General features: G+C 54.0%; 2 protein-coding genes across 2 annotated transcripts in view; one reads left to right on the forward strand and one right to left on the reverse strand.

Moving 5' to 3' along the window:
* The window catches only part of LOC308129188 (GATOR2 complex protein WDR59-like), a 17,107-nt gene extending 9,473 nt beyond the window's left edge, over positions 1-7,634 (forward strand). The window contains 12 exon segments of the mRNA XM_080494998.1: positions 37-201; positions 353-448; positions 525-629; positions 2,429-2,550; positions 2,662-2,815; positions 5,816-5,949; positions 6,033-6,114; positions 6,199-6,311; positions 6,486-6,627; positions 6,870-7,096; positions 7,161-7,303; positions 7,390-7,634. Coding sequence (XP_080351124.1) covers positions 37-201; positions 353-448; positions 525-629; positions 2,429-2,550; positions 2,662-2,815; positions 5,816-5,949; positions 6,033-6,114; positions 6,199-6,311; positions 6,486-6,627; positions 6,870-7,096; positions 7,161-7,303; positions 7,390-7,625 — 1,719 coding nt within the window. The 3' untranslated portion in view covers positions 7,626-7,634.
* Positions 7,635-7,981: 347 nt separating this feature from the next.
* Positions 7,982-12,500, reverse strand: part of gpatch1 (G patch domain containing 1) — a 7,649-nt gene continuing 3,130 nt past the window's right edge. Inside the window, exons 11-20 of the mRNA XM_080494987.1 lie at positions 12,060-12,500; positions 11,775-11,953; positions 11,572-11,699; positions 11,192-11,280; positions 10,913-11,058; positions 8,989-9,316; positions 8,825-8,911; positions 8,653-8,759; positions 8,183-8,271; positions 7,982-8,087 (exon numbers count right to left, since the gene is read on the reverse strand). The exon at positions 12,060-12,500 is cut by the window's right edge and continues 57 nt beyond it. Of these exons, the coding sequence (XP_080351113.1) occupies positions 8,069-8,087; positions 8,183-8,271; positions 8,653-8,759; positions 8,825-8,911; positions 8,989-9,316; positions 10,913-11,058; positions 11,192-11,280; positions 11,572-11,699; positions 11,775-11,953; positions 12,060-12,500 (1,613 nt within the window). The 3' untranslated portion in view covers positions 7,982-8,068. The remainder of the gene's footprint in view (positions 8,088-8,182; positions 8,272-8,652; positions 8,760-8,824; positions 8,912-8,988; positions 9,317-10,912; positions 11,059-11,191; positions 11,281-11,571; positions 11,700-11,774; positions 11,954-12,059) is intronic.

Below are 12,500 nucleotides of genomic sequence, written 5' to 3' on the forward strand. Positions count from 1 at the left end.
GACTCGCTCTGACCGATGACCACTTCCTGTCTGCAGATGGACGCCATGAACCACAGCTGCGTTGTCTCCGCCCACTTCGGCAGCCTCCAGGTTCAGGTGGTGGTCAAGTTCCCCGCCCAGTACCCCAACAACGCCCCGCCCACCTTCCAGTTCGTCTCCCCGACAACCATCCCGTCCGCCATGAAGACAAAGATCCAGAAGGTTCCTGAACGTCTAGTCTGTCCCCGTCCATCTTGTCCTCATTCTGTTGGCATGTAGCATCCGGTCTGTGGAGTCCTGCTCTCGTCCCTGTTCTAGTCCAGACCGAGAGCCGGGTTCTGTCAGACCACATCAGGACTGTGTCTCGTTCCAGACCCTCAGGGACACGTCGCTGCAGAAAGTGAAGAGGAACCAGAACTGTTTGGAACCGTGTGTCCGACAGCTCGTGTCCTGCCTGGAGTCTGACATGGTGAGGAACCCCGTCCTGACCCAGACCCTGATCTAGACCCTGATCCTGACCCAGACCCTGTTGTGTCTCCTCTCAGACTCAGGAGGAGAGTCCGGCCTCGGGTCCCTTCGTGCTCTCCAACCCGGTGACTCCGGCCCTGCAGGCCTTCCCTCGAGTCACCAACACCTACGGCTCCTATCAGGTAACGTCGGTCCTCGTCTCCGAGTCTGTCCTCTCGTGTCTCTGTCTGGAACTCGTCTCAAACTCGTGTCTCCGTCTGGAACTCGTCTCAAACTCGTGTCTCCGTCTGGAACTTGTCTCAAACTCGTGTCGCTGTCTGGAACTCGTCTCAAACTCATGTCTCTGTCTGGAACTCGTCTCAAACTCGTATCCCTGTCTGGAACTCGTCTCAATCTCTTGTCTCTGTCTGGAACTCGTCTCAAACTCGTGTCTCTGTCTGGAACTCGTCTTAAACTCGTGTCTCTGTCTGGAACTCGTATCAAACTCGTCTCAAACTCGTGTCTCTGTCTGGAACTCGTATCAAACTCGTCTCAAACTCGTGTCTCTGTCTGGAACTCGTCTCAAACTCGTGTCATACTCGTGTCTCTGTCTGGAACTCGTCTCAAACTCGTGTCTCTGTCTGGAACTCGTCTCAAACTCGTCTCAAACTCATGTCTCTGTCTGGAACTCGTCTCAAACTTGTGTCATACTCGTGTCTCTGTCTGGAACTCGTCTCAAACTCGTGTCTCTGTCTGGAACTCGTATCAAACTCGTCTCAAACTCGTGTCTCTGTCTGGAACTCGTATCAAACTCGTCTCAAACTCGTGTCTCTGTCTGGAGCTCGTCTCAAACTCGTGTCATACTCGTGTCTCTGTCTGGAACTCGTCTCAAACTCGTGTCTCTGTCTGGAACTCGTCTCAAACTCGTGTCTCTGTCTGGAACTCGTATCAAACTCGTCTCAAACTCGTGTCTCTGTCTGGAACTCGTATCAAACTCGTCTCAAACTCGTGTCTCTGTCTGGAACTCGTCTCAAACTCGTGTCATACTCGTGTCTCTGTCTGGAACTCGTCTCAAACTCGTGTCTCTGTCTGGAACTCGTCTCAAACTCGTCTCAAACTCATGTCTCTGTCTGGAACTCGTCTCAAACTTGTGTCATACTCGTGTCTCTGTCTGGAACTCGTCTCAAACTCGTATCCCTGTCTGGAACTCGTCTCAATCTCTTGTCTCTGTCTGGAACTCGTCTCAAACTCGTGTCATACTCGTGTCTCTGTCTGGAACTCGTCTCAAACTCGTGTCTCTGTCTGGAACTCGTCTCAAACTCGTGTCTCTGTCTGGAACTCGTATCAAACTCGTCTCAAACTCGTGTCTCTGTCTGGAACTCGTATCAAACTCGTCTCAAACTCGTGTCTCTGTCTGGAACTCGTCTCAAACTCGTGTCATACTCGTGTCTCTGTCTGGAACTCGTCTCAAACTCGTGTCTCTGTCTGGAACTCGTCTCAAACTCGTCTCAAACTCATGTCTCTGTCTGGAACTCGTCTCAAACTTGTGTCATACTCGTGTCTCTGTCTGGAACTCGTCTCAAACTCGTATCCCTGTCTGGAACTCGTCTCAATCTCTTGTCTCTGTCTGGAACTCGTCTCAAACTCGTGTCTCTGTCTGGAACTTGTCTCAAACTTGTCTCAAACTCATGTCTCTGTCTGGAACTTGTCTCAAACTTGTCTCAAACTCGTGTATCTGTCTGGAACTCGTCTCAAACTCGTCTCAAACTCGTGTCTCTGTCTGGAACTCGTCTCAAACTCGTATCTCTGTCTGGAACTCGTCTCAAACTCGTGTTTCTGTCTGGAACTCGTCTCAAACTCGTCTCAAACTCGTGTCTCTGTCTGGAACTCGTCTCAAACTCGTCTCAAACTCGTGTCTCTGTCTGGAACTCGTCTCAAACTCGTATCTCTGTCTGGAACTTGTCTCAAACTTGTGTCTCTGTCTCGAACTCGTCTCCTTCAGGACGCTAACATTCCATTCCCGCGGACGTCCGGAGCTCGATTCTGTGGCACAGGATGTTTGGTCTACTTCACTCGACCAATCACCATGCACCGCTCAGTCCCATCCACTGAGCCCACACCCAGGTACCAACACACACACACACACACACACACACACACACACACACACACACACACACACACACACACACACACACACAATGACTTTGATTGGATTGGTTTATGTGTGTGTAGGTCCCTGTCGGCCCTCTCAGCCTACCACAGCGGGGTTCTGACTCCCATGAAGATGCGCTCAGAGTCTCAGAGCACCTTGCGTCTGTACAGCGGCAGCCCTACTCGCTCCGATAAAGACACTGTGTCCATCTCCTCCTTCTACTACAAGGAGAGGGTGAGACACACACACACACACACAAACACACACATGCTAATGCTAATCACATGTGGATACACGCTAATGCTAATCACATGTGGATACATGCTATTGCTAATCACATGTGGATACACGCTAATCACATGTGGATACCCGCTAATGCTAATCACATGTGGATGCATGCCAATGCTAATCACGTGGATACAGACTCATGCTAATCACATGTGGATCCATGATAATCACATGTGGATACATGCTAATCACATGTGGATACACACTAATGCTAATCACATGTGGATCCATGCTAATCACATGTGGATACATGCTAATCACATGTGGATGCATGCTAATGCTAATCAAATGGGACACGTGTTCAGATTAATGAGGCTCCTTCTCAGAGTTCATTCAAATAGTAAAACAGTTCAGGACAATGCTAACGCTAAAGTTTCAGCAACTGAGTTACTAGTTACATTCAGCTAATGAGCTACTGATTTCTTACGTGATAAAAGTAGGGAAGTTACTCCAACCAGTTACTTTACAGTATGTCATTCACTACACTGGTTGTCATGGTGATCTGAAACTGTTGCCATGGTGATGTTAGAAGAGTGGTTTGTGGTTGTCATGGTGATGTAAAACTCTCTCGTTCTCTCTCTCTCTCTCTCTCTCTGATTGACCGCCGTCTTGATGGTTTTATTTTTTTTTTTTACATTTTTATTCTCCGACCAATCCTCCGCCCACCACGCTGCCGTGGGCCCCGCCTCCTTTTTACCGTCCTCCAATCAGAAGCTTCCAATCTCTGCCTGTCGCCGCTGGTCCGTCCAAACGCTCCGCGATTGGCCGGTACTGCGCTCCTCCACCCATCAGAGCTTCGCTCTCTCCTCTGTCGCTCTCCGGCGTCGCGCTAACGTCACGTTAACGCCGTTTTAACGCCGCTGACCTGCATGTCTCTGATTGGCTGCCTCACCACTAACAGACCCGCCCACAGTTTGTGTTCCGAGGCTCCGACGGTGAAAATGTGTTCGATTCCTGAAGTTAAATGAAGGTCAGTCTCTTCGACTGGAGGAAAAAGCTTTTCTCACATCAACGTGATGTTTGAAGGTCGTTTGTTGCTGTGTGGCGGCCATAATGGAGAGGCGGGGCTTATAGATTCAAACACTTTCATTGGCTCCAGAGTGAGGACACGCCCCCCAGAGTGTCAGTTCTGAAATTATGTTTCCTGGATCAGGAGGAAACCAGTATGAAAACAGGCTAGCATAGCGGGTTAGCAGGCAGGCTAGCAGACAGGCTAGCAGAGCAAGTTAGAATAGCGGTAGACAGGCTAGCAGAGCGGGCTAGCAGTCAGGTTAGCAGACAGGCTAGCAGAGCGGGATAGCGGTCAGGTTAGCAGACAGGCTAGCAGAGCGGGTTAGCGGTCAGGTTAGCAAACAGGCTAGCAGAGCGGGTTAGCGGTCAGGTTAGCAAACAGGCTAGCAGAGCGGGTTAGTGTTCAGGTTAGCAAACAGGCTAGCAGAGCGGGTTAGCGGTCAGGTTAGCAGACAGGCTAGCAGAGCAGGCTAGCAGAGCGAGTTAGCAGAGCAGGTTGCTCAGCCCTCTGGTCATCGTGTGGTTCAGGGTCATTATGGGATGGAGGCAGTTCTGTTCTGCGTGACGTTTCCTCTGAACATGAACTGACCTGCTGCAGCTTCTAACCTCCACTGACCCTTGACCTCATGACCCCGTGGCCTCATGACCTCATGACCCCGTGACCGTGTCACAGTGTTCAGGTAAGTCCGCCGTCGTCACGGCGCCTTAATCCCGTCCATCAGTGGTAAATCAGGTCAAACTAACCCGTTCACACTGCGACGCCTGCCGGCGCCGTCACACTCGCCTGTGTGGAAAACAAACGCACCGAGTCGAGGTTCTAACAGGTTCAGATAGGTTCTAACAGGTACTAACAGGGTCACAGGTTCAGCCTGTGTCCCAGCAGCATTCTACCATGGCTCCGCCCTCTTAGTCCAGATCCACCTTGTGGCTCGTCTTCCTCTTTGCCTCCCCGGTTCGGTCCAGCCGGGCCTCCTGGTTCCTGGGACCTGGCAGGCTTGTTCTCGTCGGCTGCTGGGTGGAACCTGGCAGAAGGTACAGTCCGTGGCGGAGGCAAGGAGGCCGGACCCTGTCCGGGATTCTCTCCGGCTCTTTGGTACAGGATGGTCTTGGGCTGGTGGTGGTCCTTGATGTTATTCATATCAGCACCTGGCGGTGGCGCCGGCGCCGGCGCCCGTCTCTGGGAGCTTGGAGTCTGGGACTACCCCACTGCGAAAGGCCCCTGAGCCTGAAATGATTGCAGTGGTCCAGGATAAGGCCTGAGGCCTTGCCGCGAATAAGGCACCGCTGCAGCCCGAGCTCAAGGTCCGGCCAGAACGGCCACGCCTCCTTTCCCTGAGGAGTTGCGTTGCAGGGCAGCCGAAGGAAGGAACTGGGTTACCGGTCGACACCAGACGGTCCGGAACGTCTCCTGATCGTCTCCCGAATGTCTCCCGAATGTCTCTGGAACGTCTCCTGAACTTCTCCGGAACGTCTCCTGAACTTCTCCGGAACGTCTCCCGATCGTCTCCCGAACGTCTCCCGATCGTCTCACGATTGTCTCCTGAACGTCTCCCGATCATCTCCTGAACGTCTCCTGATCGTCTCCTGAACGTCTCCTGAACACGACGGAGCCGATCTAAGAAGTTTATTTGGGATGTTTCCAGACAGAAACTTAAAACAGGAGGTTCTAAACCCAGCATGTCACTGAAACATGGTCAGCTGGACTCTCAGACCTTCGGTCTTTAGTGAACAGACCCCAAACCGGGTCTTTGGTTTATAGTTTAATGACACAAGCCTGAAGCGTCTCGCAGTGTGAACTTCATCCTGACCACTTTTAATCAGGTGGTGCTTTTCTCCTGTGGGCTGGGTCCTCCCCCGGCCCCGCTCTCTCTCTCTCTCTGTCTCCTCCACCCCCACCCCCACCCCCACCCCAACCCCCACCCGTCCCTCGGTCAGAAATCGCGTCGGTTCAAGACCAAGAGGGAAGGACCAGACTACGGAAACCGTCCCATCAAACTGGCGGGGAAGGTGATCGTCCAGGACATTTCCTGTCTGCTGCCGGTGCACAAGAGCCTGGGGGAGGGCTACATGTGAGACACACACACCTGCACACAGGTACACACACACACACACACACACACACTGAAGGTCTCCATTGCGTTGTCTGGTCCAGTCTCAACACGAAGGACGTCCAGGAGACGTGTCAGAAGAACGCAGCGGCGGCGCTCGCGGTGGGACGCAGAGACGTAGCCAAGGTGTGACATCACTCCAGTGTGTGTGTGTGTGTGTGTACACTGTGTGCAGGTGTGTATACCGTGTGTGTGTGTGTACCTGTGCAGGTGTGGGCTCTGGCCTCTGCAGCCACCAGCGAGGACCTGAGTCCAGATCCAGACCCGGACACAGAGACTCCCTGGGCCAGACACCCGTTTGGGCGCCACCTGCTGGAGACTCTGTGAGACGCAGTGTGGTTGGTAGAGCTGGAGGTGTGTGTGTGTGTGTGACGTGAGCGCTGACGTGTACGTGTGTGTGTGTGTGTGTGTGTGTGTGTGTGTGTGTGTGTGTGTGTGTGTGTGTGTGTGTGTGTGTGTGTGTGTGTGTGTGTGTGTGTGTGTGTGTGTGTGTCCAGCCTGGACCACTACAGTCAGATGAGTGACGTCCAGACCCTGGCCATGCTGTGCAGCGTGTTCCGGTCACAGGCTCCGCCCCCTGACTGCTGCTCGCCGCCCCGCGCCGCCGCCGCCGGCCTCCCGCCGCACCACTCTCGATTCGTGAGTTATGTTAGGTTTGTAGTGTTGGTAGTAATTGTGTTTTTGTTGCTGAGTTCATGTAGTTTAGTTTATTAGTTGTCCTCCTGGCATGGTCTTCCTGTGGGACTGTCAAAATAAAAGCATGCGGCTCCCTGGGTGTTGTGTTCAGTGTTAAACGGGACCAACCGGCTCTTTGAGCATGAAAGGTCGCCGACCCCCCCTGATGTAGACTAACCGCTGTTAACCGGCTGCTCTGTGCTCAGCCCAGCTACACCTCCAGCTCCGTCACCTCGGGCTCCTCCACCGCCTCGGACCCGGGCCCCGCCGCCGCCGCCGCCGCCTGGACCGCGGCCGCCGCGGGGGGGGGGCGGGGGGACTCGGAGCTCGGCAGCCCCTGGGGGGAGTCGTCCCCGGACGACTATCGCTACGGCAACCAGGCCTACGCCGACCCGCGGGAGCGCGAGCGGGACCAGCACGACATGAACAAGAGGTGAGGAGGCTCCGCCCCCCCCCTTCCCCTGACCCCTGACCTCTGACCCCCCCCCCCTCCGCAGGTTGCTGGACCCCACCAACACGCTGCAGTTCGACGACTTCAAGAAGTGCTACGGCGAGATCCTGTACCGCTGGGGCCTCCGGGACAAACGCGCCGACGTGCTGAAGTTCGCTTCCTGTCCGCCGGAGCCGCACCGCGGCATCGGTACGTAGTGACATCACACACACACACCTGGCCTGGCCCCGCCCACCTCCACTGACACCCCCCCCCCCCCCCCCTCCCCCCGGCAGAGTTCGGCCTGTACTGCTGCCACTGCCGCAGCCAGGCCCGCGGGACGCAGTGCGCCGTCTGCAAGCGCCTCACCTTCCAGTGCGCCGTCTGCCACGTGGCCGTCCGCGGCTCCTCCAACTTCTGCCTGAGCTGTGGACACGGGGGACACACGGGACACATGATGGACTGGTTCCGCCGGCGGGACGAGTGTCCGGCCGGCTGCGGCTGCCACTGCCTGCTGCAGAGCACCTTCTGAGGGCGAAACAAACGCACCCCGGGGGGGGAGACAGGGCAGCTCCTGGAGACTAAACAAACGCACCCCGGGGGGGGAGACAGGGCAGCTCCTGGAGACTAAACAAACGCACCCCGGGGGGGAGTGGGGGGGACAGGGCAGCTCCTGGAGGTGAAACAAACGCACCTTCTGAGGGCGAAACAAACGCACCCTGTGGGACAGAGCACCTCCTGGAGGAGAAACAACCCCCCCCCCCCCCCCCGGTTCAACAGACTCGTCACCAGAGAAAAGATCCACGTTCACGACTCGTTTCACAAAAAAATGTTTTTAATCTGCAGAGAAAAACATTTCAATAAAAAAAGTCTCATCCTCAAGGGTTTCAGCAGACACACACACACACACACACACACACACACACACACACACACACACACACACACACACACACAGTGAAGAGATGAAGATCCTCAAGAGACACTCTTCAACCTGTAGAGAGAGAGAGAGAGAGAGAGAGAGAGACATGGATTTAGTGACAGATGGTGTAGCGGTTGCCATGGAAACAGATGAGGACTCCTCCTCACCTCCTGAGCAGCTCCTCTGGAGACACCTCCTCCTCCTCCTCCTCGCTCTTCGGCCGCCTGGTTCTGTGTTTCTTCTTTTGTTTCTTCTTCTGCAGAGAAAATTCAGTCACTTCCTCTCACTTCCTGTTACTTTGTCACTTCCTGTCACCTCCTCTTACTTCCTGTTACTTTGTCACCTCCTCTTACTTTGTCACTTCCTCTTACTTCCTGTCACCTCCTCTTACTTTGTTACTTCCTGTTACTTCGTCACTTCCTTACTTCCTGTCACTTCCTCTTACTTCCTGTTACTTTGTCACTTCCTGTTTGTAATTTTCTGTTACTTCCTCTCATGTCCTGTCACTTACCCGTCGTCACGACAACCAAGAAACCTCCTCCAAACGATGTCGTACATAGTGCGGCCTGCAGGAGGCGCTGTAGTAAACGATTCTCCTCTTCACCTCCTCCTCCTCCTCCTCCTCTCACTGTCTTACCTTCTTCTCTTTCTTGTGTTTGTGTTGCTTCTTGTTCTTGTGCTTCTTCTCCCTGCTCCTCCTGCGCTGCGCCTCCTGCTCCTCCCGACTGGCAGCACCTCCTCTGACTGAACGGGAGAACCGTGTTAGCAGCTAGCAGTTAGCATCACGGTGAAGAGGCGGCGGCGCTCACCGGGAGCAGCCGAAGGAGGTGGCAGCTTGGGACCGAACACCTCCTGCTCCTCCTCTTTCACAGAGGGAGTATGAGGAGGTGCAGCAGCTGTTGGAGGAGAAGCTCGTTAAAACAAACGACTTGGAAAAACTTCCACAACCTGAAGTCTGAAGCTGAACTCTGACCTCCTGAGAGCTTGGAGGAGGAGGTGACAGAGGAGGAGGTGGCAGAGGAGGAGGTGGCAGAGGAGGAGGTGACGGCGGAGGAGGTGACAGAGGAGGAGGTGATGTTGAAGAGGTTCAGCTGCTGTGCGTTGGTGTGTCCTTTCTCCTCCTTCTCCTCCTCCTGCGCCTCCTCCTCCTCCTCCTCCTCTGATGAAGACGACTGGTCGTCAGAGGAGCCTTCAAAGATGGCCTTAAAGAGATCCATGGGAGGCCTGCTCTCCTCCTCCTCCTCCTGCTCCTCCTGCTCCCCCTGCTCCTCCTGGTTCTTCTCCTGGTCTCCAGGTTCGTTCTGTGAAAAGAAAACAGAAGCTGAAGGTTCAGAGGTCTGTAGTACGACGCTGGTTCCTCTAATCCAGGTAACTTCAGGATTAACTCTGGTTCCTCTAATCCAGGTAACGTCAGGATTAACTCTGGTTCCTCTAATCCAGGTAACTTCAGGATTAACTCTGGTTCCTCTAATCCAGGTAACTTCAGGATTAACTCTGGTTCCTCTAATCCAGGTAACGTCAGGATTAACTCTGGTTCTCTAATCCAGGTAACTTCAGATTAACTCTGGTTCCTCTAATCCAGGTAACTTCAGGATTAACTCTGGTTCTCTAATCCAGGTAACTTCAGGATTAACTCTGGTTCCTCTAATCCAGGTAACTTCAGGATTAACTCTGGTTCCTCTAATCCAGGTAACGTCAGGATTAACTCTGGTTCCTCTAATCCAGGTAACTTCAGGATTAACTCTGGTTCTCTAATCCAGGTAACTTCAGGATTAACTCTGGTTCCTCTAATCCAGGTAACGTCAGGATTAACTCTGGTTCCTCTAATCCAGGTAACTTCAGGATTAACTCTGGTTCCTCTAATCCAGGTAACGTCAGGATTAACTCTGGTTCCTCTAATCCAGGTAACTTCAGGATTAACTCCGGTTCCTCTAATCCAGGTAACTTCAGGATTAACTCTGGTTCCTCTAATCCAGGTAACGTCAGGATTAACTCTGGTTCTCTAATCCAGGTAACTTCAGATTAACTCTGGTTCCTCTAATCCAGGTAACTTCAGGATTAACTCTGGTTCTCTAATCCAGGTAACTTCAGGATTAACTCTGGTTCCTCTAATCCAGGTAACGTCAGGATTAACTCTGGTTCCTCTAATCCAGGTAACTTCAGGATTAACTCTGGTTCTCTAATCCAGGTAACTTCAGGATTAACTCTGGTTCCTCTAATCCAGGTAACGTCAGGATTAACTCTGGTTCCTCTAATCCAGGTAACTTCAGGATTAACTCTGGTTCCTCTAATCCAGGTAACGTCAGGATTAACTCTGGTTCTCTAATCCAGGTAACTTCAGGATTAACTCTGGTTCCTCTAATCCAGGTAACTTCAGGATTAACTCTGGTTCTCTAATCCAGGTAACTTCAGGATTAACTCTGGTTCTCTAATCCAGGTAACTTCAGGATTAACTCTGGTTCCTCTAATCCAGGTAACTTCAGGATTAACTCTGGTTCCTCTAATCCAGGTAACTTCAGGATTAACTCTGGTTCCTCTAATCCAGGTAACTTCAGGATTAACTTCAGGATTAACTCTGGTTCCTCTAATCCAGGTAACTTCAGGATTAACTCTGGTTCCTCCAATCCAGGTAACGTCAGGATTAACTCAGGTTCTCTAATCACCATGGTAACCGACTCTGAATGTCTGAAACTCGAAACAACTAGAAGGAGAATCTGAACTAAAAGAGGAGAAGAAGTTCATCCTGAGACGTTTCTGAAGTGACTGATCAGTGTCGTCTGGTGAGGAGGAGCAGAGGAGGAGGAGGAGGAGAGGGGTGAGGAGGAGGAGAGGAGGAGGAGAGGAGTGAGGAGGTGAGGAGGTGAAGAGCTCTCTACTTTTCTTTGAGGACTTCATACCTCAGATTTGTTGCTGGCGGTGGGATGGCTGCTGCTAGCAGGAGGTGCAGCAGGAGGCGCAGCAGGAGGCGCAGCAGGCTGGTTGCTCTTCTGCTCCGAAACGTCCCATCTGGACTTCTTCAAGGACTCTGGAGGTTTCTGAGGAGCTGAGGAGACGCAGAGGAGGAGTTAGGAGGAGGAGGAGACGAGGAGACAGAAGGAGGAGAGGAGGAGGAGACAGAGGGAGGAGAGGAGGAGACGGGAGGAGGAGGCAGGAGGAGGAGGAGGAGTTGAACTCACCGGTTGTTTCTTTGTTTTCAGTCACAGTCAGAAAGTTAAAGACCGAAAATTTGTCTCTTTTTATTTTAGGAAGTCCAACAAACTGGGACCTGGAACACACACACACACACACACACACACACACACACACACACACACACACACACACACACACACACACACACACACACACACACACACACACACACACACACACACACACACACACACACACACACACACACACACACACACACACACCGTGTAATTACTATGCATTTTCGTGTGTGTGTGTGTGTGTGTGTGTGTGTGTGTGTGTGTGTGTGTGTGTGTGTGTGTGTGTGTGTGTGTGTGTGTGTGTGTGTGTGTGTGTGTGTGTGTGTGTGTGTGTGTGTGGTTACCCTGGAAACGGGTCGGGGACGTTGAACCTCCTGCACAGCAGCTTGTCTGGACGCCACTCGAACGTCTCCCTGGTCATCGGTCCGAACAGCTTCATCGTCACCGCGTCCTGCTTGTCCTCCTCGTCGCCCTGGCAACGCAACGGATCTTCACCTGTGTGCGTGTGCGTATGCGTGTGTGTGTGTGTGTGTCCGTCCCCCCCTACCTCCTGGTCCCGCCGCTCCTCCACCATGTCCTGCTCGTCCTCCTGCTTGGCTCTGGTGAAGCGCGAGGACAGGGAGGACGAGGACGGCCGGTAGAGGATGGAGGCCCGGAGGAACTCGTCCCGCTCGCGGCTGCGCTCCCACTCCGTCATGGACGAGTCCAGACTCTGGTCCAGGGCGTCTGTGGTGGGGGGGGGGGGGGGGGGGGGCAGACAGAGCGGCGTGAGGCCGGGGGGGGGGGGGGGGGGCGGTACCGAGACGGGGTCCGGGGGTCTGGAGACGCTCACCTCGGTGTCCCTGCTTCAGGCGGTCCAGGTAGTGCTGGTACCGGGCCTGTTTGCTCGGGTTCTTCTCAAACGGTCTGAAGGACGGGGACGACTCCTGGACGCCTCGCCACGCCACCAGCGCCTGCTGCTGCTGCGGTACCGGTACCGGCCCCGGTACCATCCCTTTCCCCGGTATCAGCCCTTGTCCCGGTACCAGCCCTGGTCCCGGTACCATCCCTTGCCCCGGTACCAGCCTTGGCCCCGGTACCAGCCCTGGTCCCGGTACCATCCCTGGCCCCGGTACCATCCCTTGCCCCGGTACCAGCCCTGGCCCCGGTACCAGCCCTGGCCCCGGTACCAGCCCTGGTCCCGGTACCATCCCTGGCCCCGGTACCGGCGCCTGGGCGTCCTGGGCTCTGGAGGACTGGGGGGTGGAGGACTGGGGGGTGGAGGCGTTTCTCA

Source organism: Blennius ocellaris (assembly GCF_963422515.1).
Source record: "Blennius ocellaris genome assembly, chromosome: 1".
NCBI lineage: Eukaryota > Metazoa > Chordata > Actinopteri > Blenniiformes > Blenniidae > Blennius > Blennius ocellaris.